Genomic DNA, 26,295 nt, shown 5'->3' with positions numbered 1-26,295 from the left:
TAAGGGATAACCTACCCTTTGGACAATTCCTCCGGATCCAGAGGAATTGTTCCACTAAAATGGCCTTTGGCACACATTCTGCAGCACTTGAAAAAAACCTGCGAGACAAAAATTATCCTCAACGTCTCATTAAACATTCTAAAAAACGTGCTGCTAACAACAACAGAGAATGTTTATTAGAACCTGCACCCCCAAAGAACCAACAAGAGAGAATTACCTGTGTACACACATATAACACGCTTTCCAACAAAGTTCAAAAAATTGTTAGGAAACATTGGAAAATTCTCGGGACAGGTCCAGACTCTATCCCTCCCCCACTGTTCGCCTTTAAGAGAGGCCAGAACTTGCGAGATCAGCTGGTTCATACCAGACCAAAAACCTCGATTCCCAGAGCTGTTGGAACTCTCTGGGACTTGCCCGCAGTTACCGGACACCATCCCTGTGGCAGCTGTGCGGCTTGTCCCCAGACGACTAAAACACTTACCGTAGATATTGGAACTGACAGACCATGGCAACTAAGACGGTTCACTAATTGCAATAGTTCGAACCTGATTTATTTGATAACTTGTCCATGCAAACTGAACTACGTAGGGATGACCACCCGTAAAATCAAGCTCAGAATTTCTGAACATAAAAGTTCGATTCGTTGCTGCAAACAGGCTACCAAATTGACGAATCACTTTGTGCAGGTGGGTCACCAACCTACTGACATCCTTTGGACGGTATTAGACCAACCATGGATTCCTCCATCAGTAACAGACATTTCCAAATTTTTGTTCAAATGTGAACAGAAGTGGGTCTACCGTCTTCGAAGTGACAAACTTGGGTTGAATGATGACATCCCCTGGATGTCCCTTTAATTGCAATACTGGTTCAAGTTAGTCATCGGATTTGGATCTCAGTCAAACTACATGCTTTGTAATATAGTGATTGGATGGCTATCATGTTGCTGGGAACACTCCTCGGGTAACTTGAAGCATCCTATTCTAGGATACATCAAATTGTAATGGACATAGTGACCTTTTGTCAGATTGGGTTACTGTGGTCCTTAAGTCCAACTATCTTTACCCAATACTGAGCGTCGTTGGGTCCCCTTGATCTATGTACGTAGGGACCTCTTTGATAAATTCATTGCTTAATAGAAGATCTTTTAATCCCTTCATGTACATAGGGACCTCTTTGTTAAATACACTCCTTAAAGAGGATCTTCTAATTCATTCATGTACAGAGGGTTTTCTTTATTAAATATATTGCCAAAAGAAGATCTTCTAATCTGGTTGGGAGCTCCCTGTAACTCATGTTTTTTTAGGAGGTCTGGAATCCACACTGTGGGAGACTATGTCCTTTGGGAACTACATTTCCCATCATCAGCGCGCTAATTGGCCACTGAGTATTAATTGGTTTTTAATAATAATATCGTCCTGTGACTAGCTCCCCGTTTGTCTAATTTAAATTAAGGCTGGTATTGTTTGTTGCGCATGTCCCCTAAAGGGGACTCGAACCGGCGAACGCGGCAGATCAATATTCCGTGGGAACTACAATTCCCATGACTACCAGCATAGCATTGAGGGCGCGCGGCGCGCTGTACGCTATGACGCACTAGACGCGTCAGGAAACGCCTGGCCCGCCCCAAACACTAAGGCGGATGAAGGCATTTAAACCTCGTCGGTGCACCGCGTCGGTTCCTCCCTACGAGAGAGCTTAGAGGGACGACCGGTGCACCGACGGATAGGTGAGTCAGCTTATGCCTGAGTGATGAGCGTTTGACTATCTGTGGATTTCGAACTTTGCAATGCATGAAGATAGTTTGAAAAGTTGTAGAGATGCTCTGAAAGTGGCGTTTGGTCATGAGGTTGGGCATGGGAACCCAATAACTATCAAACTTGAGTTATATTTTAATTAAGCTACCCACGCAACCAGGTGGGGTTCTGTGGCAATGACGGGGCGGGGCGCCGTGTGTGGCGCGTGTTGAGATCAATTGGACTAGGATTACAGGTGTAGATACATCTGTTTAATTGTTGTTTTTTTCTTAGTGCGGTGCATCCACTACCTGAGCTCGTGCCAGGTGAGGTGGGGCAGTTCCTTCCCATCACGAGGGTGAGTGAATTTACTTCTACATATTAATTGTAGTGGTGATTGTAGACTGACCTTGACAGTCCGAGATGAGGGTCGATAATTGTTTACGACCAGCACATTAAAATGATGGCACATAGTGCATGTTGTTTTTTGTTAAAAGTATCCTCGACTTTGTACCCTATTATATACGTTTTTTCTCTTAGGATGAGAAGATGAACACACATACACCATCAGGTGATATGGTTTTTGTTATTTTAATTCAGCAGTAGCACTAATGGTCCTGAAGAAGCAGCAGGAGATCACTAGACTCCAACTGTCTGCAGAAACATGTCGACCTTACACCTTTTTTAGTGGTCATTTGTTACACCACTAATTTTGCACTGTTTTTATTGATTTAGGAGTGTGAGGGTGTTTATTAAACTTGTTTTCCCGATCACGACCTAATTTTAGAGCCTTTCTCTCTTTCACATACACTTTTTCTTTGCACTGCTTTTCAGTTCCCCGAGTATACACGCTTTCTTCGCACATCTATAATAACACTACGGTTTTTCCTGTGCATGGCTTAGCTATCTGCCAGCCCAGGTTTTTTTACCCTCTTTGTGTTATTTATAAACATAAAAGATCCCAGATGATGAAGGGCGGTCTCGATGGTGGACTGATGGGAACTTGTTTATAATTAAACTACTCCCTGGTGTTGCTATATTTTGGGTACATTGTCTGGTCTTGGACTCACTGTTAATTTTGGTTGGTGTCAATTCTGTGTAGGGGATTTAACAGTTGAGGTCGATAAACTTACCCCTAGGACCTTCCTTGTGTGTAGTAGGGTGTGAGGTACCAACACAATTGAGGAGGATAGTATTCCCAGGAATGAATTGATGATTCTCACAGAAGCGGACTGTCTTTTTTGGAGGTCTGATGCCAGAGAAATCAGACGTTATTGCCTTTCTTTGGACAAGAATGCCTTGTCTTGGTTAGTATCAAAGACCGCTCCAAGAAAAGTAATCCTTTGAGAAGGACAAAGAGCTGATTTCTGAATGTCGAGGGGCAGCCCCAGAGATTGAAATAGTTAAAGGCATATGAACGTTGCTCGAGAAGCCTGCCGAAAAGAAGGAGCCTTTATTAGCCAATCGTCCAGATAAGGATAAAGTTGTATTCCTTGCAATCTGAGATGAGCTGCCACCGGGGCCAGGAATTTCGTAAAGACTCTCGGTGCAGAACGTAGGCCGAAGGGGAGGACTTTTAATTGAAAATGAGCACCCGCCACAGTGAAACAAAGGAATTTCCGATGTTTGGGGTGAATGGGGATGGGGAAGTATGCATCTTGGAGATCCAATGTTTTCATGAAATCCGCAGGGTCCAGAAGCTGAAGGATTTCTTGAAGTCTGACCATGTGAAAGGATTTCTTTTGAAGATATTTGTTCAGTTTTCTTAAATCCAAGATAGGCCTCCATTCCCCTGACTATTTCTTTATTAGAACAAAGTGGGGATAAAACCCTTAACCCACCTGAGAGCGGGGAACTCTTTCTATCGCTCCTTTCGGGAGCATGGTTTTTGCTTCCTTCCTGAGAAGAACAAGATGTGGAAGACGTTTCTTTAAAGGTGGGTGAGGAGGTGGGATAGTGACAAATTCCAGGGTATGCCCAAATTTGATAATGTCAAAGACCCACTTGTATGTGGTTAACCTTTTTCCAATTGTTGAAGTGTCTGGATACATTCGGAATCCTGTAAATAAGTTGTGGCAGAGCTGCTGCAGGTGCTAAGAAGTCATCACTGTTTTCTAGCAGAATCTCTCCCTTGAGGCTGTCATCTTATATTCTGCTGTCTATAAGCGGCAGCTGGAGGGTTTCTGTAGGACTGCTGCTGTTGATAGTTATATATTCCCTGATTACCCTGGTATTGGTATCTCTGATAGTCATCATGAAAGGAATACAATCCTCTGCCTCTAGAAAAGTAGTCTTTCTATAGGCGAAAGGTGGTAGATTTCAACCATCCCTGAAGTCTGAGGACTGCTGCTCCAGACAATTGACGAAAACCCAAGGAGGCTAGATCCATACAAATATCAATTATTTTGGACGCAGCCCTTTCTCCTTCAAGGAGAATCTTCCTTGCCTCTTGCTTTTTGTCATCAGGTAAGTATTCAAGATATGGGGCAATGTTCGACCATAGCTAGCGGTCATATCTCCCTAAAATCGGCAGAGTTTGTAGCACAAACTGAAGCACCCACCATGGTGGTGAAATGCTTACCAATGTTATCAAGCTGCCTCTCATGCTTATCCGGCAGTGCAGTGACAGGAATGGATAGATTCCGAGACTTACGTTGAGCAGCCTGTGAAATAATGGAATCTGGTCTAGGGGCAATGTTCGACCATAGCTGGCGGTCATATCTCCCTAAAATCGGCAGAGTTTGTAGCACAAACTGAAGCACCCGCCATGGTGGTGAAATGCTTACCAATGTTATCAAGCTGCCTCTCATGCTTATCCGGCAGTGCGGTCACAGGAATGGATGTATTCCGAGACTTACGTTGAGCAGCCTGTGAAATAATGGAATCTGGTCTAGGATGTTCGGACAGGCAAGCTTAAGCATTATCTGGTGCTTTGTATTTCTTATCGATTCTGGGAAGAATCGCAGGCACTGAAAATGGATTCTTCATTATTTTTGTTCCTTCTTCCCAGATATGATCAATTATGGGGATAGAACAGACTGACTTCCTACTTTGGTCCTTAAAATCATAAAGAAAACAATCTGTTTGCTTCACAGATACCGGAAGATGAACCTGGGTTGCTGCCCTCTCCATAATCGCATGAACACCTTCAATATCTCCAGGAGGGGAATCCACTGTCTGAAGAACTGGTGAAGATGGCGTAGGAATCAGGTATTCATTCCATTCATCCAAAATAGTAGGTGAATTTGGTAATTCCCCATCCTCTGCAACAGTATCATCATCCTGGACTAAATGTTGCGCAGATAAAACCTCCTGAGGTTCATTGATAGGGGCAGAAGGAACCGCAATCTGTAAAACAGGAGGAGTAGGAAGATGAGTTGGAACAGGCTCTGCTGGTGGAAAACATGTATTATAGTCCCTTAACATAGCCGTGAGGTCTTGCATTAAGGCCATAGGAATTTGCACCAAAGGTTCCTGCTGAAATGAAGTCTCTTGAGGACCTCGCTGAGACTCACAAGGCTCATAGTATTCTTCATCGTCCTCCTCCTGATATTTGATCAGGAGTTGAGACGGGTTACGTGCAGGACTAAAAGCCCATCATCATCTGACTTCTCTAGATAGTGACTAGGAGGCAAGGATGAATTATGAGAGACATCCTGATAATAGTTTCTTGAAGATTGGAAGGCAGATGACAATTTTGACGTAAAAACTGGCATATCTGCAAAGATGCAGGCCTTTTACGCTTCAGCGTCGACGAAATATACATAGATGGCGAGTCAGTACCAGTTGAAATAGCCATAACAGAAGCTACAGTCGACGTTGTCATCATAGACGTCGATGGTAAAACCATCATCGACGATGTTGTCGTCGAAGCCGCTGCTGTCGTCGACGGTGGACTCGTCGACGGGAGTTGTATCGTCTTCAACGGTGGACACGTCGACTCTTCCGCCGAGGTAGGCATCGACGAGAAATGGGTAGTCATCGTCATTGGTATCATTGACTGCGACGAAGCAGGCAATGATATCGTCGACGACGGGATGTTCTTCAGCGATGAAGAGGAAGCACTCACCGGCTGAGGAGATTTCGTCGTCGACGGTGCTTTTTTCGACGTCAACGGGATTCTGACAAACAAGTTTTTTGTTGCTTTGAGGCAGTTTTCACAGAAATGTTCCCTTTTTCACCAGATTTCACCTTAGAAGAGAATGAAAGCTTCTCTTTTCTAGGGGAAGAGTGACCAGTCTCAGAGTGAGGCTTTTTCAAGGTCTTACTCTGTCTCTCAGGGGGATCATCAGATCTATCCCTCTTCTTGGTTAGAGGGGTGGACACCTGAGGACTGACACTGCCATCACCTCCTGAAACAACATCAGATGTAGCCTTCAACTTCTCCAGCCAAACCAGCAATCTTCCTTCTCTGTCTTACAAAGTCTTGGCAGGGAAGGTTCTACAAATCCTGCAGTCTTTAACCTTGTGTGCTGGATAAAGACAGTAAATACATTCCTTGTGAGGATCTTTAAAATGTAGTCTCTTCTTCACACATGAAGACAAAGGCAAAAAAAAGCTTTTCTTCTAAGAATCAGACATAGCTACTCACAAAGTTCAACCAAAGGTGAATAAAACTGAGCAGAGCTCAGGGAGACTCCCTGTCACACGACGTGCGGTAGAAATTCTGAGGGTCTGCCTCTCTGTGGAGGGTTCTAAGAGGGTGCTGCAGCCTGATTGGCAGGGTTCCAAATTTGGTTCTTTTACAAAAGGACTAAGATAGGCTCAGGCTAATGTAGTGACTTTACTGTCCATAGTAGCCTATTGTATAATGTTTTCTATGACTATTATGTATATGTTATATTAAACCGCGAGACTCTCACCTTGTCGGCGGGGATGATTGTAAGCATGTGAATCTAAGAAAGATACCCCCATACTGGATAATGTGTGCTTCCCACTGTGTGAACTACACATTTAAAAAGAAAAAGTAAAGTAATGTAGAGGGTCGACCCCCTTGGTTTGGGGGGGGGGGGGAGGGAGCATATATGTAGTAAAGCAATGTAAGTGGGGGCTATATTCAAATGTGTGTTTTCCCCTGCGGAGGTAGGAGGCAGAAAATATATATATTCTATATGTCTACCATCTGCAGATTTTGAAGTAGATGGTACATTTATGTGGCATATATACTAATTGATGTGGCACGCAGTGGAAGTGTCTGCGCACAGGTTTATTAGGTGTTTCAGGTGCTTATTTCTGCATTTGGTAGATAAACTGGTACTAATGAGGTGAAATGTTTCCCCTGACAGTTTACCATGGTTGCAAATCATAAAATAATGAAGTCATACTATTAAAACAAAAGTGTTGCGTTATGCCTAATAATTTGCCTTTCATGCAGCATGATTTTGTCAAGCCTGTTGCCTAATTTTGTGCTTGTGTTGTATATTCCATTGACCATAGTGAGAGCACTGAGTTTCACAAGGAGCATGCCTGTGCATAAAGTTGCAGGGGCTACTAGGTGATTGTGCGCTACTTGAGATCAAAGATAGATCTGTAGTTCTGGGGAATTACTTTTTTACTGGTAAATGCCGAGCAGCTCATCCAAAACACTGAACATTTGCATAAGCAATGTAAAGATTATGCTCTGGTATTAGGTATGTGGCAGGGTGAAGTTATATAGCATCTTTTTTTAGTTTAGTGTCCTTGAAGAACCTGTCTAATCAGAAAAGAATATGACTTAAGTAGACCATCTTTATTTAATGTTTCGCACACCACATACACCCACACCCTCCCCAGACTGCTTTAGAACAACAAATCTGCCTTCTATGTAGGACAGTGTTTTAGAAGGGCTGTTTTAGACAGTAGCAGAGATAGCGTCTCAGTGGATGACTGCTGCCCATGTCATTACTTGTATTATGGAGGACAGCTCTGAGGCAGGATCAGAGACTGAAGCAGCACCTGAGAGAGAAGAAAAGAGAGCAGAATCGAAGTGATTTTTCAGGCGGCGAGTTCCATCTCACGACTCATCTTCCATTGATTCTGAGGGACACTGTGAAGGCAGTTGTGCTGTCCCTTGACAAGCACAGTCTGTGCAATGGGGCAACCCTAGCAAGTTTAGACCACCCAGAGAGCAGGCAAGTGGGGCAGCAAGCACAAACCGAGTGCTCTCTTGGCAGCTCCCCCCCACCCCCCCCAATTTAGTTCGATCCAAAATTCCACCTTTCGCTAGCAACCCTAGATGTAAAGTCGATAGAGCCAATTTTTTGCCAATTGACTACGTCCATCTCTTTTTGGATACGACTTCCTGAAACAATTGTGTAAATATTTTCTGAGAGAGCGTGGAGGCACACTAGGGCCTTCTTAGAGGAACACCTGTGAACTCCCACTTCGTTTGAAGAGTTGAGGATATTTTGGGGCTTTATCCTCAAAATGAGGTTAGTGCAGAAGTCAACCTTGCAGTCCTACTGGTCTACTCACACGGTTTATGTAACCCCCACCTTCACACCGTACATGAGCAAAGATCGTTTTATGCTATTACAGCGTATGCTGCATTTCAATGACAATTCTGCTGCATTGCCATGGGACCATCTAGACCTTGACAGATTGTTAAAAATGTGGCATTTCCTGGAGCCTTGGTCTGCCAGGTTTCCAGAGATGTATACTCTTGGAAGGAATATAGCCACGGATGAGTCCTTGATCCTTTACTAAGGGTGGCTTCTGTTTAGGCAGTACATTGCTAGCAAGTGAGCTTGCTATGCCATCAAGCTGTACATGCTGTGAGAGAGCTCTATTGGCTATGTGTACATCTCGACAGTGTATACAGGAAGGACTCCGCTATAAACCTTGTAGGTTGCCCTCCCAAGCAAGACGTCACAGGAAAGATTGTATGAAAGCTTGCCTAGCCTCTCTTTCACAAAGGTTATAACTAAGGCTCCCAGTTTTATGGTATTTATTTTTTTGACATTTCCGTCTATTTATCCATATTTATTTTTAGGTTTCGTCTGCGTAGGCTGCGCATGCGCAGTCTCGCTGGTGAGATCTTATGATCTTGAGGAGCTTTCACTAGCAGGCTTTAAGCCCCGCCCCTCTTTCCCATTGGCCGGCGTCACCGTTTTTGCTAAAAGGTGGCCAGCCATTGGGAAATAGGTTAGTGTGACGTACACTTTTTCTCTTTTTTGTCCGTCCCACTGGGACGGACTGGCCTGCTTTCATTCTGCTGCAAAAGGTTTGTTATCTTTATGGGGCTAAACACATAGCCCCATAAAAATAATAATAAACCTTTTGCGGCAGAAGAAAAGGAGGCCGGGCCGTGAGAAAAGTGTAAGTCATGGCGAGCGCTTGCATTTATGGGCAATGCATTACATTAGGTATCTGGGGTCTCATATGTCACTCAGTTGACACTGGTCCTAACGAGTGACAGATATATATATATTTATATTTTTTTGCATCTCGCTTCTGATTTTGGGCGTAATTATAGTATAGTTAACGTATTTATTGGGCAATTTTACATTTAATGCCTCGTAAGAACAAAATACGGAACAATATTAACCGTGATCATTGTCTGTCAATACTGGCTAAATATATTATAATATTGGAGTTTTTTAATGCTCACTCGATAAATCGTATTTACAAATCGTATTTATTAACATAGCTTCAGTTAGAATTACCTCTATCAAATATGGCCGCCAGAGTGGTGGATTAGAAAGAAACAAGGGGACTAACAACCTCTGTCCCCCTCCGGTAGAGGACTCTTCCGGCGTGCATTACATAGTTCACGATACAAATAGGGAGTAGCGATTCAAATTTAGTTTTGCACCAAACGGGAATTCCGAAGCCCCTGCCGCAGGGTTTCGGCAATTGTACAAGGTGAGTCATATAGGGAATACTATTTACAAGCACCCTGGTCTTTATGTGTGAGGTTATCGTTACACTATACCTTGGGTGAACTAAGAATGTGCTTAGCTGACTTTATTACCCATGGGGGGTCGCGTACTTTTGCCTCACCAGCATGCGAGAATACACTGTCAAATCACAGTAACACAGCTCTCTTTTCACCTATTTCAGACTGAGATGTATGTACATTATTTCTGCATTAGAGTTGCTTTCTCGACCCATTGGTGCCATTTCACGCAGGGACAATCACATCTGTGTCCCTGCTGTGTGACCATGCACGCGTCATTGCGGCTGCAACTGGAGACCAACCAGTTAAATGTCCCACTTCTAGGAGCGCTTTCTTGTGGATTGGGGACGCTTTAAGTGCTCTCACACCCGGAGTATTCCCCAACTATACCATCACATTATTTAGCATGAAGCTAGTCAAGAACAGGGTGGCTCAGCCGCTTTCACAGGACATCAATTTATATTCAGAAGGCGGACGAGTTCTTTCAGCCAGCACATACTTGGAATAGCTCCACGGCAGTATATTAATAGAGTCACAATGGGCAGTTGAGGCTGCATCCCTATGGATAGTCCAAACGATTCATATAGCCCCTATTCAAAACTCCTCGCTGTGCATAATACTTTTTATAACTCCCAATTTAGCCCCACACACACCGAGCATGTTAAAAACACAAAGTCTCAGTTTTCGGAGAAGTAAAGCGATCCAGTCAACTGCACTGGAAAGAAACACACTATTTGTTTTAGCCAATAACCCCAGCCACACGCAGCACAATTGAGCTGTCTTTCGCCACAGAGAATTACTTCTCATAGCATAACACAGCTGATAACAATAGACCAGTGACAGAACAGCCCAAGACTAGAAGTAGGTTGACCTATCGACACACAGTTTAACTGCACTTATGGTATGCATGTTAAAAACAAAAAACACTGCTCATTGGGGGGTTCATGGTTTTAGGAGCTAAGGGCATGATTCGGCCACGTGGAACGGGAGGGTATTATCTACTTTGTGTTACTGCATATCGAAACTTAAGCTGTTTTTGTTACTTTACCTCTTTGACCTGCTCCTAAATAGACAGTGCACGTTGTGTATTTATTTAAACCCTGCCTTCTGGTGGCATAGTTCACAACCTCAAGTAGACGGCACTGAGTGCAGTGGAGTGCACCGAAGGGTCGTGGACCGTGAACAAGCTGTTGTGCAGCCCACCACGCACCATCCGGCGCTTCCCATGAGTGCGTCACGTGACCGCTGTTGGGCAGCTTTCCTTTCAGATTGGCTTGCTTTCTAGGATTAGTCACCAGCAACTACATATGCTTATAGCAGTTGTTTGATTTACTTCCCATTTAGGGCGTATTTTTCTTCTTTCTTAGAAGTTTATACTGTCCTAAGACTCGGGAGAAGCTCGCATCCTTAACAGTCCTGGTTTAGTTTCGGACTCTATTTGCAAGGTTAAAGCTCGGAATCAAAGAATAACATTTTTGTGTGTCTCTCTCTGCCCTTGTTTCCACCTCCCCTTTCTCTCTCTCCCCTTCTGACCTCCATGCGTTTCTCTCTCTCTCTGCCCTGGTTTCCTTCTCTCTCTCGCTCCCCTTCTAATCCTTGTGTGTCTCTCTATGCCCTTGTAACCAACCCCCCCCTCTCTCGCCCCCTTCTGACCTCCAGCGGTGTGTCTCTCCCTCTGCGCTTGTTTCCTTCTCCTCCTCTCTATCTCGTTCCACTTGTGACCCCTTGTGTATATCTCCCTCCCGCTGCCCTGGTTTCCATCTCACCCTCTATTCCACTCCACTTCTGTGGGTGTGCACGTCTCTCTCCTCTAGGTTCCATCTCTCCCCTCCCTCAATGCCTCACCCCCGTGTGTCACTCTCTTCCTCTGCCTTGTTTCCGTCTCCCCTCACTCTCTGCCTCGACGCCTGACACCCCCGTCTGTCACTCTACCCCTCTGCCTTGTTTCCGTCTCCACCCGACCCCCGCTCTCTTCCTTCACTTCTTCACTTTGCTTGAGAAAAATACAACATTTCAGTACACTCCTAACATTCTGAAACAAGCATTGAAAATGCAATAGGTCTCGCCTTTTATTAAGTTAAAGCCATTAGCTTTGCTATACAAAACCATTAGCAAAGCAAATGGCTTTAACTTAATCTAAGGCGAGACCTATTGCATTTTCAATTCTGGTTTGCTTATTTTATCTGTATTCATATTTATTTTGGGTTTTGTGGTGAAATTAAGGTGAAATGAGTATATTTCCACATTTATTTAACCGATAAATATGCACTCATGCTTGAATGCCTGCCAGGTTTCAATTCAGTAAACATCCGGTGAAGATAAATCAATGCACTTGCATGAAAATATGCAAATTCAGTTTCAACCTTGTGCATATCTACTTCTGTTAACTTCTCTTTACTAAACATTCCCACAGGGAGGCTCATGTATTTCCTTGACTTTCAGTTCTCCGTCATTGACAGTCTTACTGCTACAGAAAGAGCAGCCTCCACTTCATATACTCTGGGTGACATGGCAAGGCTGCAGGAGCGATACTTGCAGATCACATTCCTGAAATACCTAAAAAGGCTAGACCATGTTGTCGTTGTAGAGTCTGCTCTATGTAGTGAAAGAGGCAGGCGTGTCGGGTTTACTGTCTCCAGTGCCCATCTCAGCCAACCCTGTGTTTTCCTGCTTGCTTTATGTTGTACCATACAAAAGTGAAGTATTGAGAAATTGACTGACGTGGCGCTGCCGCTAGGAAATCCTTTCAATGTCTGTGCATGGATACCTATCTTCCATGAGTCACTATTTCGCTAGGCAAGTAGTCATAGAATTTTAGTTCCTCTGCTCGAGGTAATCATGGACTTCCTTATGGCATGCTCAAAACCTTTATCCGCCATCAGAAAGTGGTAGGTGTTCTGTTCGCTGATTGACAAGTAGATTATAGTACCCACACTGCACATGATGGTGGACGGAACATGTGCCACGTTGACACGGAGTACCCTGCGTGGCAAAATTATAAAAACTTGACTAGATTATCAAGTGCTTTTTATGGAACTTATGTATACAACACAAGGACCACCCTGATTGCCCACGAGAACCAGAGTAAGTGTAACAAGCCAAACATGTCCCATTGGACGTATTCACCAACATTTCTACTTGCTTTGAAAGAGTGCATACTCAATTAATAACTTGTATCATAGCCATTGCTACTGAAAAAGGGTACAGGACACTATCTTGAATGATGATCATTTTCACATCTTTAGTGTAAGGAAAAGTTAGTAATTTCGTTTTCACCCTGCAAAGCAAAGGTAGAAGTGTCGATGAATGAGTCCTACAAGACATTTGTTTAGCTTATTACTTTTGGGATCTTAGGCAGGATTTACCAGCAGGTTTGTCTTAGTTTCAATGGAAGATAGGCTCGCTCAGTTCGAGGAATGAGGCCTCTAAAGGCATACTCGGGACACCCCAACTTACATTCACAAACTGAAAAGAGTTGGATTTTGCAAAGCGAGTACGCTGAAGGCGCATGAAAGACACATTTTCTTGGGTGTCAAGTAGGTAGGGGCGGAAGGTGTTAGCATAGGTTCACTTGGCACGTATACAGGATTAGTCAAGATTTACATGAGGGCAGAAGAACGGGTAAGAAAACTTTAGGGCAGGGGTGCTTTCACATGGATATTGCATAGATAGAAGGCAGAAGTTAAAAGTAGTACAGATACACAGGCCATCACTTCATCTTCACACATGGATTCAAACCCACTGACACAGCACTGACTGAATTACTCCCTTCCTCAACTAAGCAGATGACGCAAAGCTATGCAGAACACAGCAGGCAGCATCCTCTCTCAACATCCCAACATGCACACACCTGGCACCTGAAACACTTTCACTAACTCGCAATCCACAGCTCTTTTCTAACTTCTGAAACACACATTCAATGTCTTACACAGCACTGGTGCACCATACCTCAATAGATTTCAGAAACCACCCAGAGACCTTTGCTCAGCGTAGGCAGCACCAGAGCAAGAACAGATTACTAATCGGCCCCAAAAGTGTGGAATCACCTGCCTCTACACATAAGTGCTGTCTCTAACATTAATGCATTCCACATGAAGCAGCATACTTGGCTCATCAAATAGGTTACTCCATGGATCACTGCTGACTGCTCTTGCATCGGCGACAGGATACCCTCTCGAATGATGGTGCATTTTTCCATTACAGAGAGCTCTGCACCCAAGGCTACACACATGGGTAAAATGTTTGTCCTGCTTGCCATGTTTATTCTCCGTCAGAACTTAGTAGATGCTCAGCTTGCTGTATAAGTGCATTACAGTCACAGCATTGCACATTCTCACGGACTAATGTGCGTTTCAAAAACTTTAGTTCTTCATAGTTTATGAAGTTTTCCTTAGGGAACGTCACCAGTAATCCTCAGCATGTTTTCCTTAGTTTCAAAGGTAGATATTCCCACTCAATTCGAGGAAAAATGCCTCAAAGGCATACTCTGACACTCCCAACCTGCATCCACAAACTGGAAGTAGTTGGATTTACCACAGTGAGTGCGCTTTAAGACTGGTCTTCCTGAGCCTCATGTGGCTTTCATGGGAGCCATTAGTAAAAATTGACTAGCCATGTGTTCGGTAATGTTCAGAATGAAGGTGGTTACTTGGCAGGTGGTGAAAATGTAGTCAAACTGATTCTGTGATGAGGCGTATTCATGTGGTGGACACTTGAATGGCTAAGGTATGCTGATGGGAGTGCACTGATCTGCTGGATTGGGCCTGTGGCCGGTGGCATGAAAGTCTTGTGTGTGGTGTGTAAATGGAACATAAAGCAGTTGGTGCTTTGAAATGATTTCAATATTCAGACACTTTTATAAGTATTTAAATTTTGAAGCTAACATTTCTGGAGGTGCTAAAACCAACCAGTGTAGGTGATGGATTAACTTTAAAAAATTTGTCCCAGATTTATATCTGTGGTGGTAAGATGGTCCTCACTAAGAGCTCTTTTTTTTTTTGCCATTGTGGGCAGATGTGGATTTTGGGCCCTAACTCATTCGGCACCTAGGCAAACCAGCACATTTTTTAAAACTAGAAAAACCAGAGGAGTATGGGAGTGCATGAATTGGGTGGCTCTCACCAGGTAATCGTACCCAGAAGCCCTTGCAAATGTCAAACTTTTGTAAAGTAACGCACATTACCCCACTAATGCCGATAAAAACACTACCCCACTTGTGTGGTTGGGCCTAGAGCCTGCTACAGAACGGCACAAACCGAGATCAACAGGAGACCTCGCCAGGGGACTCACATTGACCTTTGTTTAATCCGTTTCGGTAACAGAAACTAGGCCTACCCACACAACTGAGGTATCATTTTTTTTTTTTTTAAATGTTTGCGGGAGATTTGAGGGACTGCCGAGTGCATGGAATTTTGTGGCTCCCTGCAGATTCCAGAACATCCAATCACTGAAATGTGAGGAAAATGAGTTTTTTAGTCAAAGTTTTAGGTTTTTTTAGTCAAAGTTTTAGGTTTGCAAGGGATTTAGAGTATTAAAAAAAATTGGTTATTGTCATACCACCCTGGATAACCCTAGATGTGTAGTTTTCAAAAATGTACAGGTTGGCTAGGTTTACCTTGGTGCTGGCTGACCTAGGGTCCAAAATCTACAGCTACCCACTTTAGAAAAAAGCGTCCGTTTTGAGTGGAAAAATTTGATGCGTCCATTTTGCGTTTTGGCCCGTTTCTTGTTGTGGGCCCCAAGCCAATACCATTTTTTATCAGGAGACTTCGGCAACGGCCAGATGGAACGAAGTTTGAAGCTCCCCTCAATTTCCAGAACTTTCCATCAAATAAAGGTGAGGAAAATGTGTTTAGTCAGTTTGAGATTTGCAAGAGATTCTGGGAAAAAAAAGAACTGGTGAAAGTCAGCTTACCATGGATACCCCTAGGTGTCTACTTTTAAAAAATGCACAGGTTTGATAGGTTTCTCCAAGTGCTGCCTGAACTAGGGTCTAAAATGTAGAGCTAAACACATTGGGGGAAAAAGGGCAGTTTTCAGTGGAAAAATGTGATGCGTTCATGTTGTGTTTTGGCCCATTCCTGGTAACAGGCACCAAGCCCCCTGCCCCGCCCCCCATCCCGCTACAAACAAGCGAACTATAATTTTTATCCAAAGACTTGCGGGAGCATAGAACAGTTGAACATTTGTTATTACCAAATGGATTGCACTGCGTTTGTGGCTTTCAAATTCAAGACAGTGTATATGAAAGAAGACGTTCTGAGAAATACCCTCTAAGTCATATGCTAGCACACAAATTCAGAGCTGTACAAATAAACACTGCTCCTAAATTCCATACTTGTGCCCATTTGAGAAATATACAGGTTTCCTTATTATCCATTTTTCATTCTACCTATTTCGCTATATGAATTGGTCTATACTCTGTACTCATTGAAAAACCACTGTATGGTGCAGCTCAGTTGTTGGCTCTGGGCACAATGGGTTCTTGGAGAACCAACAAACCCTATATATCCTGCATCCAGAAGGGTCTATTAGACGTAATGGTGTATTGCTTTTATAAATCGTCTATCGTGACAAAAAGTTACACATACAAATGTTGTCACAAATGATTGTTTTTTCTGACACATTTTCCGTATTTCTTTATTTCAACAGTTATTTACCTTAGGGAAACCTTGAGGGATCTACACATATGACCCCTAGCTGAATTCTGAATTTTGTCTAGTTTGCAAAAATCTACAGCTTTTGTGGGTCACACATGAGTTTTTCACTGGTTTCCACTAGAAACTGGAAGAGGTTGAAAGCACAAAAAAATAGGATAATGGGCTACCTCTTTGAAAAATGCCAAAACTGTGGTACAAAATCAGGTTTCTTGATTCAGTGCTGCATGCTCCCGAAAGTTGGTAAGATGGTCATGTCAGTATAGCAAACAGTTCATGGATACCATTTTTAAGGGAAAAAGAACTTTTATCTGGAGCACTTTTTCCCTATTTTTCTAAAAACTCAAATATTTTGCCTGTTTTCTCGGTCCCCTCCAGGGGAATCCACAAACCCTGGGTACCTTGTAATCCCCAAAATGTTTGGAAAAAAGGATGTAAATCCGGAGTGGATACCTTATGCGGAAAAGATTTTATTGAGCCCTAAGCGTGAACTACCCTAAATAGCCCAAAAAGGGCTCACCCTGGGGGTATGGGGTGTGTTGGAGACCTAGCAGGTAAGGGATTCAAGTTCGTTCCCACTACGCTACTTCAGACAGGGACCACCTATATACAAGTATGAATTAGTCTTACATAACAGTAACCACAAGGCACTGACAGGCCACACCCCCTCTGAACAGGCATCGCAGATCACGAAAAAACACACTCCATCTCCTGTAACCTATTGTGGTTATTGCAGACCTAAACATGTGAATTACAGTCAACCTGTCAAAACCTCTGAAATAATGAAAATGACAATTGATTTTTAAGTCTCCTCACACTGCTTTGATCTTTTGATCTCAGAGTAATGAAAGAGATAAAGGGTGATCACAGCACTAAATCCAAGTGAAACAAAACAGAAGAAAAGTAAGGAGTAGTTTCTGTCCTGTAACTCCAGTTCTGTAGTAGGGGTATCTCTGTTATAGTCATAATCTAGTGAATAGTCCCGCCCATGTGCGTGGACCCCGGAGCAATCAAAAATAATCTCTTACAGTGTCAAAAAATGCAGAAAATGCATAGACACTTAAGAGAGAATTTAAAGACAGATAATGCAGCCAAAAGGCTACACTGTCCAGTACTTCAACTAGAAATTTCCACCATAAAATCCACAAAACAGCACAGCCTGTACAGATTTCCCTTGCTTAACAGCAAAATCCCTCAGGAATGATAGAGAGAAGAACCTGGACAGACAAGCCCCATAGGCTGCCATTATGTGGCTTAATTAGGATACTGTGCCTTTAAGAGAACCTTCCAGAACCTTCTCTCAGTATCCCAGAATGCATAGCAGGTCCAACTTAGCCTCAGTTCTTTTCGAGGGCGTAGGAAACGCCAGACCTGTAGCATTATGACCATGAACAACACTCCACCGGGGAGGCGGGAGGGCGCTTATGACTATAACAGAGATACCCCTACTACAGAACTGGAGTTACAGGACAGAAACTACTCCTTCTGTAGTAGGGGATCTCTGTGTATAGTCATAATCTAGTGAATAGAATGGCAAGCCCATCCCCACACCAAGCGGCGGTGGAGAATAAAATAACGCCACTACTGTGCGAACAGATTCCGCAGCGAAGCCTGCCCAACCTGAGCGTCTGCCCTGGCATCAGTGTCCAGGCAGTAATGCTTAGCAAAGGTATGGACCGACTTCCAAGTGGCCGCCTTGCAGATCTCTGCAATGGGAACATTACGGAGCATAGCTGTCGTAGCAGCTTTGCCCCTGGTGGAATGAGCCTTAGGCTTACCTCCTAAGGTCTTATTAGCTTTGTAGTAACACAACTGTATGCAGGACACAATCCACCTCGAGATGGACTGTTTAGAGGTAGCAAGACCTGTCCTGACTGAGCCATAATTGACGAACAATTGGTCTGACCTACGAATATCTTTAGTCTTATCAAGATAAAACTTCAGCACCCTCCGCACATCCAGGGAATGTAAAGACCTTTCCGCCGGAGATGAAGGATTCTGAAAGAACGTAGGCAAAGTGATAGTCTGATTGATATGAAAATCAGAAACAACCTTGGGAAGAAACTTAGGGTGAGTACGCATAACAACTTTAGCATTATGAAATACAGTATAAGGTCTTGGCAACACAATGCCTGAATCTCACTCACCCTGCGGGCCGATGTAATGGCCACGAGGAACGCCGCCTTCCAGGACAGGTGCTGCAACGAAGCCTTATGAATGGGTTCAAAAGGCTCCTTCATCAATCTGGACAGCACCACATTCAAGTCCCATGAAGGCGAAGGAAGCCTGACAGGAGGGAACACTTTCTTCAAGCCTTCCAAAAAATCTTTGATCACAGGGATCTGGAAAAAGGAAGTCTGTGAAGGACCTTTCCTGTAGGCAGTCAAAGCAGCCAGATGAACCTTAATGGAATGGACATTAAGGCCCGACTGCGCCAGATGAAGCAGATATGGAAGGATGACATCTTCCTTGCATGACGTAGGGTCATAGTTCTTAGACTTGCACCAGATGCAAAACCTCTTCCACTTGTAAGCATAGGAAGTCCTAGTGGAAGGTCGCTTAGCCTCCTTCAGTATGCCCATACAATCCTCTGGGAGATTCAGATGGCCATATTGCACTATTTCAGGAGCCATGCCGCCAAACTCAAAGACGAGAGGTTGGGGTGCACCATCCGCCCCCCGAACTTCGTGAGAAGGTCCGGCCTGCACGGCAGCTTCATGTGAGGAAGGAGAGATCGGTGAAGCAGGTCCGTGAACCACCACTGCCTGGGCCATTCCGGGGCAATCAGAATCATTCTCGCCCTGGATTGAGACAGCTTGATGAGAACCGCCGGAATCAGGGGAATTGGTGGAAAAGCGTACAGAAAGCTGTTCGACCAGTTGATCCATAACGCGTTCCCCAGCGTCCCTGGCTGGTAGTACCTGGAGGAGAAGCCTCGGCATTTGCTGTTTTCGGCGGTGGCAAACAGATCTACGTCTGGAGTTCCCCACCTTGCGAAGACTTCTCCTAGTACTTCGTCGTTTATGACCCATTCGTGGTTTTCCTGCACGATTCTGCTCAGTTCGTCTGCCTGAACATTCTGCACACCTGGCAGATGGGTGGCCGTTATCGACAGTCCTCGAGCCAGAAGCCAGTGCCAGATCGCCTGCGCCTCCTGCGACAGAGTGCGCGATCTCGAGCCCCCCTGCTTGTTGAGGTAATACATCGTAGTCGTGTTGTCCGTCTGAACAAGCAGAGAGTTGGTCTGAAAGGACGGATGAAAGGCCTTCAGTGCCAAGTGAACCGCTCTCAGTTCCAGGAAATTGATGTGGTACGTGGACTCCGTCGGGGACCACGTCCCTTGAATTTGCAGATCTCCGGAATGCGCCCCCCAACCTTGGAGAGACGCATCCGTCACGATGGTCTGTGTGGGAATGTCCTTGTGGAAGGGAACGCCTCTGAGGAGATTCTCCTTCGAGCACCACCACTTCAGAGACTGAAGAGCATGTAGAGACAGTCGTATCCTGTCGTCCCAAGAACCTCTCCTCTGGTCCCACTGATCCTCCAAGCACTCCTGCAGAGGACGCATCTGTAGCCGTGCGTGAGGAGTGAGAAAGATGCAAGAGGCCATCGATCCCAGTAGAGAAGACACGGTCCTCACAGTCGTAGACGGAGTTTCCATGAGAGCCTGAGCCTTCCGAACGAGTGATAAACGTCGCTCTTCCGAAGGAGACACGCTTGCCGACAGCGTATTGATGGAGGCCCCCAAGTACTGGATGCACTGCACCGGAATCGGGACCGACTTGGACATGTTGATGTGCAACCCCAGCTTGTTCAAGAGAACGCACGTCTTCTGGAAGTGTGCTCGGGCTTCCGAGAAGGAGGAGGCTTTGATCAACCAATCGTCCAGGTACGGGTAGACAAACACCTTGTTCTTCCTCAGGTGTGCCGCTACCACTGCCATACATTTTGAGAATGTCCTGGGTGCAGACTTCAGTCCGAAGGGTAGCACCGTGTACTGATAGTGATTGGTGCCGACTTGAAAGCGCAGAAATTTTCTGTGTTTGCATGCAATGGGCACGTGGAAGTATGCGTCCTGTAGATCTATGGCACACATCCAGTCTCCCCGTTGCAGCTGAGGGTAGATCTGATGCAACGACAGCATGCGAAACTTTTCTCTGCGAATCCACTTGTTTGCCTGCCGCAAATCCAGAATGGGCCTGAACTCGTTTTTGTCCTTCTTGCGGACAAGAAAGAACCGAGAGTACAGACCTCTTCCTCTTTGAGACAGAGGTACGTCTTCGATCGCCCTTTTCCTTAGCAGAACGTCCGCCTCCGTCTGAAGCTCGCGCAGTTGATACTGCGAGCTGACGGGAGGAATCGATGGAGGAGGGCTGGTGAAACGTAGACTGTATCCATTGCAAACAATATTCAGCACCCACTTGTCCTGAGTAATTTTTCTCCACTCTGCCAGAAAAAATTGAACGCTTCCCCCCACCGGAGCGGGTAACGGACGAGGGGGAAGTAACAGCTCAGGGACGGGACCCCGCCGGGCCCTTGGTCGCGGTAGAGGACTGTTGACGACCTCTACCACCCTGCCGCTTCTGGAAGGGCTGCCTGTACTGCTGCTGCTGCTGCCGCTGTTGATGTTGACCAGCAGACTGCCCCCTTCCACGACCCTGCGCCCCAAACCGACGCTGGTACTGTCGGAAGGGTTTCTTTTCCTTGGGCTTTTCCAGGCCCACTGCCGTCAGGGTCTCCGCTTCGGCCTTCATCCTGGCCATCTCATCATCCGCGTGCTTCCCGAAGAGGGTATCTCCGGAAAACGGGAGATTCGCCACGCGTTGCTGTGCCTCCGGTTTCAACGATGTCAACCTGAGCCAAGCATGGCGTCTCTGGTGAATCCCGTGGCAATATCCGTGCGCGGACAGCAACGATATGTCTGCTGCGGCGCCGATGGCCTGATTAGAGACCAACATCCCCTCCTTGACGATCTCCACAAAGTCCTCCTTGCGGTCTCGAGGGACGAGATCTGCGAACTGCTCCATCGAGTCCCAAAGGGACCGGTCGTAACGTCCCAGCAAAGCCGAGTCACTGGCTGCCTTCATGGACGAGGCGGATGTCCCACACGCCTTGCGACCAGCAGAATCGATCCACCGGCTCTCCTTGTCCGGAGGCACCGTGGACGCAGGGGAGGTGGCATGAAGCTTCCGAGCAGCAGTCACGATGACTGAATCCGGTACCGGGTCCTTCCTCAAGAAGGCTGGGGCTGAGTCCGGAGCCCTGTACTTTTTCAGTATCCTGGAAGGGACAGATTTCACCGTTGCCGGCGTCAGGAATAGCTGTTCGGCGGGCTCAAGGAGCCCCGGCACCAGAGGTAACAGGGGGCGAGACAAGTGCCTCTTGTGTAAAGTCTCAAAGATTACCGAGGTAGAAGCCGTAGGCGCTTCAACCTCAATGCCCAACTTCGCCGCACCACGCAGGAGAACCTCCTGAAATGTGCTAATATCGTCTATCGGAGACACCCTAGTCTCCGGCGAATCGGACAGCGTGGGCGAGTAGGAACGGGTCCCAGAAGGAGAACGTGACCTGGACCGACGTCTCTTGTGATGATGCCTGGATCGTGATGAAGATCCGCGGCCACTCCTCGATTTGTCCCGTCTCCCCGAGCGAGACCTCGACCTCTTGGGCCTCGGACGCTCCTTCGGCCTCCCAGGGTCAGGAGCTCCAGGCTTCTTAGGAGTCTTCTTCGGAGGCGTCGGGAACTTAGGCATCGACACCTCCCTCGGTGGGATCGGGGGTGGAGGAGCAACCGGACGCGGGTCCCGCGGAGCCGGCTTCGGAGGCGGGGTAGGGGCCTTCGGAGGAGGACCCTTCGGCACAGCCGGCCGCGGAGGAGGCGTAGACGGCTTCATTGGAGTATCCACCCCGGAATGCGCCGGTCCCGGCGAGCCATCACCTCTACCAGAGAGTGGGGAGCCCCCCACAGTCCTGGGCCTGTCCTTAGGACCTCCAGACGCTGAAGACCGGCGTCCAGACGACGACCGATGTCCCCTCGACGTCGAACGGTCCTTCGGCGTCGACCGAATCACACTCCTCGACGTCGAACCGTGTCTCCGTCTCGACGTCGACCCTGACCAGATCGACGAGCCACGAAACCTCGACGACGGGCGATGGTGCCTCGACGGTGACCTCGACCTCTTCGCCGGTCTCGACGTCGACTTCCTGGATCGCTTCGACGGCGACCCTTTGGACCTTCTTGACGTCGACCTCTCCGACCTTCTCGACGTCGATCTCCTCGACCGTCTCGACGTCGGCCTTTTGGAATGCTTCGACGTCGACCTCTTCGGCGCCGGAGATGCCTTACGTCTCGACGGCGACCTTGACGACGAGGATCCCCTCGACGACGATGTCCTCGACGGCGAACGGCGGTGTCGCCTCGACGGCGAGCGCCGACGCCGGGCCCTCCGATGTCGATCACTCGACGCCGACAGCGACGACGAGGATATCGACACCGGCTTCGACGGCGGCCGGAACACGTTCCTCGACGTCGACGGGCGACGTTTTCTCGACCCAGAGCCCTGGGGAGACCTGGAACTGGCCGTTGACCGTCCCCTCGACGTCGTGGTCAGCGCAACTGACCCAGACGGAGACCTTGGGCGCGGGCTGGTCTTCCTGCCCCTGGGGAGCCCCCCAGAGGCCTCAGCATGGGTAGAAGGAGCCCCTCCTGACCCACCTCGTGCCTTCAGCTTTCTCTCCTCAAGGCCCTGAAGCCTGATCTTCTTTCTCTCCTTCAGGGTCCTTCCAGAGAAGCTTCTGCAGATCCTACACTCCTCAGGGATGTGGGAAGAGGGAAGGCAGAGAATACAGACCTCATGGGAGTCTGTCTTGGCCTTCTTTCTTGAGCACTCAGGGCATTTGTCGAATAATGCAGGCATTATTGGACAAAAAAGAGTGCAGAAACACAGAAAGAAAGCCACTAGAGTACTTTAAAAGTACCAAAAATCGAAATCAGTGTAAAACACTAACAAAAACCCTTGAAAGGGAGAGCTCAATGCTCCAGGGTCCTGCTTGCAGGAGCCGGAAAAAAGAACTGAGGCTAAGTTGGACCTGCTATGCATTCTGGGATACTGAGAGAAGGTTCTGGAAGGTTCTCTTAAAGGCACAGTATCCTAATTAAGCCACATAATGGCAGCCTATGGGGCTTGTCTGTCCAGGTTCTTCTCTCTATCATTCCTGAGGGATTTTGCTGTTAAGCAAGGGAAATCTGTACAGGCTGTGCTGTTTTGTGGATTTTATGGTGGAAATTTCTAGTTGAAGTACTGGACAGTGTAGCCTTTTGGCTGCATTATCTGTCTTTAAATTCTCTCTTAAGTGTCTATGCATTTTCTGCATTTTTTGACACTGTAAGAGATTATTTTTGATTGCTCCGGGGTCCACGCACATGGGCGGGACTATTCACTAGATTATGACTATACACAGAGATCCCCTACTACAGAAACAAAACCAGTGGGCACTGGCTGGTGGTCCTAAAGCATTTTGGGGGGGAAATAGAGGAGGAACTTGGTCCACAAATCTGTTGCATGAGACAAATTGTCCTACAGTTGTAAAGAACACAGGCATGAGAAACTTAAATCAGTTAGCAGATTGGTTGGTTCATTCAAAGTAGAGAGGTGCCCAACATAAGTAAATGTATTATAAACCAACAACGGTAAACAGATGAAAATTAACTTGCATTGATTGGCTATTTGTTTTGAGCGATGGCAGGTTAGAGGCATGATTTGTCTCGGAATTAAAAATGTTAAGATTTGATTTGAATAGAACTTTGGCACTAGTTGAAGACACAATATTTCCCAATGGACATGCAAACACAGAGATGGAGCTCCAATGTTCCTTGTAGGCCACCATTTCCAAGCATGGGGGTCGGGCCACAAATAGCAACATGTCTAATTAATATTCATTAGGTAGGTCGGGAGGTAGGTAGTTCTGCAACACGCTACAAAACTCCACCCCAATCCCACCCCAAGACTGTAGCTTCTGCAAGAAGACCTATAAGTACATAGGTTGCATTTCAAAGTAAAAGGCTAGTCACAAAAATACAGTGCTCAATTTGTGATTCCTTTTTGTGACCAGTCTTTTAGTACATCTGGCCCTTATCTCTATAAAACTGTGGAAAGAGACCAGCAGTGTGTTGCTTACCTCTTGGTATTCTCCCAAAGGTGTCAGGTATTGCAGAAGCAGTCTCTGCTCAATAGAGGATGTCAAAGGATACAGGCTATAGTTTGTGCCAATAACCCACAAGGACAACTCGGACCAGCTGCTGTTGGAGAGCTCACTGCCCACCCTCTCCGAATCAGACGAGGTGAACCCCAACTTCTGCTTAACCTTCCGGAAGCGTTCTCGGTCGTAATCTGGCCGACTCTTCCGAAACCCAATATCCCCAGCCTTGGCAAAAGAATTTAACCGACTACTCGTTGTACGGCTGGAGTCCAACTGAAAGGAGACGTCCCCATTGTTTGAAGAATTTTCCAGGACCCGGCCCCCGAGCATGTCTCCATAGTCCATATCGACAGCCTCTTCGTCCAGAGGAAGTAGGGGTTCAGAGTTCACCTTCAGAGGGCTGGACTTTTTCGAATCCACCTTGTTCGCCACATCCTGCAGCTGTAAGTCCCGCAACCGAGATAGTACCTGGGCTACCTGCCATAAACAAAAGAAAAAAATTATAAAGGTTGTAGCAATCAAGCCAAGTATTATCAGTTCCACCCCAACAACAGAGACCATGAGAATAGAATACATATCCCACAATCAGTGTATCACCAAACTAAAAATCGATTTTTATTTGGGATCACAAACCAACAGAGACCATTTCAGTGGTGCATACAAAAATTCCCACATCAATTGTGCCAATTTATGAGCTTCATCACATCTCAAGCTTGTGCAGATTTAAAACCATTGAAAAAACTATTTCTATTTTGGATCACCAACCTACAGATGAACAAATATTCCAGTTTGGCACCACCGGCCTCTCGCAAAACCATGTGACAAGATGGAAATGCCAACATCTGAAAGACCATATCTGTCAGTTTGTAATTTTCTTCAAAACAACCCATCACTATAACTAACCCAACAAGATATACTCCCAAGTCATAAGGCCCTACCACAGCCATACACCAAGGCCGACCGCTGCAACCTGAACCACAAAACCAGCTGCCTCCATGATCTTTCGAGCACAACCAGCCGGGAAACAACCTTTACAACGCGATCGTTACAACGCAATACCTTTACCACACATCCATTACCACAAATGCCTTTAACAAGAAAGTATTAACCATGCATACCTTTACAATGAAAATGTAAGTATATCATAGGTAAGTGAAACGCTTTACATATATGTATATAGGAATAAGGGTAAGGGAGTATTAAGGGTTGTGGGGTTTAGGGGTGGGTAAGAGTATTGGGTGGTAAAGGTGTTTTTAGAGTTTAGTGGCGGGTAAGGGTATTGGGTGGCATGAGGATTTTTAGGGTATGAGGTGGTGGAGCGTATTTTGGTGACAAGGGTATTCTTAGGGTGACTACGGGTAGTTGGCTGGCAAGGGCATTTTTAGGGTTCAGGGGGTAAGGGTAGTTGGGAGGCAAGGCTATTTTTAGGGTGGGTAAAATAGACGTATAGGCTAAGTTACATCTTTGAAGATGCAGTAAGTAACCTATGATGTGTTGAATAGCCACATCGAAGGGATTAATGTCGCTGTTATGACAGTAAATTACAAATCATTTCCACTTGGCTGCATAACATGCCCTAGTGGTAGGACATCTAGCTTCTTTAATGACATTCATGCAGTCTGGAGGAAGGTTCAGATATCCAAATTCTAGGACTTCAGGAGCCAGATCGCAAGGTTGAGCTGAGCTGGGTCCAGGTGCCTGATCTCTCCATGGTTCTGTGTTAAGAGGTGTGGAGACAGGTGCAGTTTTTGGTGTGGTATCACAGACAGTTGTAGCAGTGTGGTGTACCACGGTTGTCTGGCCCACGTTGGAGCAACTAGGATGA

The 26,295-nt window shown here is 46.1% G+C and overlaps 1 protein-coding gene across 7 annotated transcripts in view; it reads right to left on the bottom strand.

Annotated features, from left to right (window-relative positions):
- DCAF1 (DDB1 and CUL4 associated factor 1) overlaps positions 1-26,295 on the bottom strand; it is a 928,365-nt gene that overhangs the window by 738,054 nt on the left and 164,016 nt on the right. For all 7 annotated transcript variants that reach the window (XM_078661275.1, XM_078661278.1, XM_078661277.1 and 4 more), the window contains one exon: positions 24,450-24,947. In XM_078661275.1, the coding sequence (XP_078517401.1) occupies positions 24,450-24,947 (498 nt within the window). The remainder of the gene's footprint in view (positions 1-24,449; positions 24,948-26,295) is intronic.

Source organism: Lissotriton helveticus, chromosome 9, assembly GCF_964261635.1.
Source record: "Lissotriton helveticus chromosome 9, aLisHel1.1, whole genome shotgun sequence".
NCBI lineage: Eukaryota > Metazoa > Chordata > Amphibia > Caudata > Salamandridae > Lissotriton > Lissotriton helveticus.
Note: the sequence above shows the minus strand (reverse complement) of the source record. Positions and strands in the feature narration are given on the sequence as shown.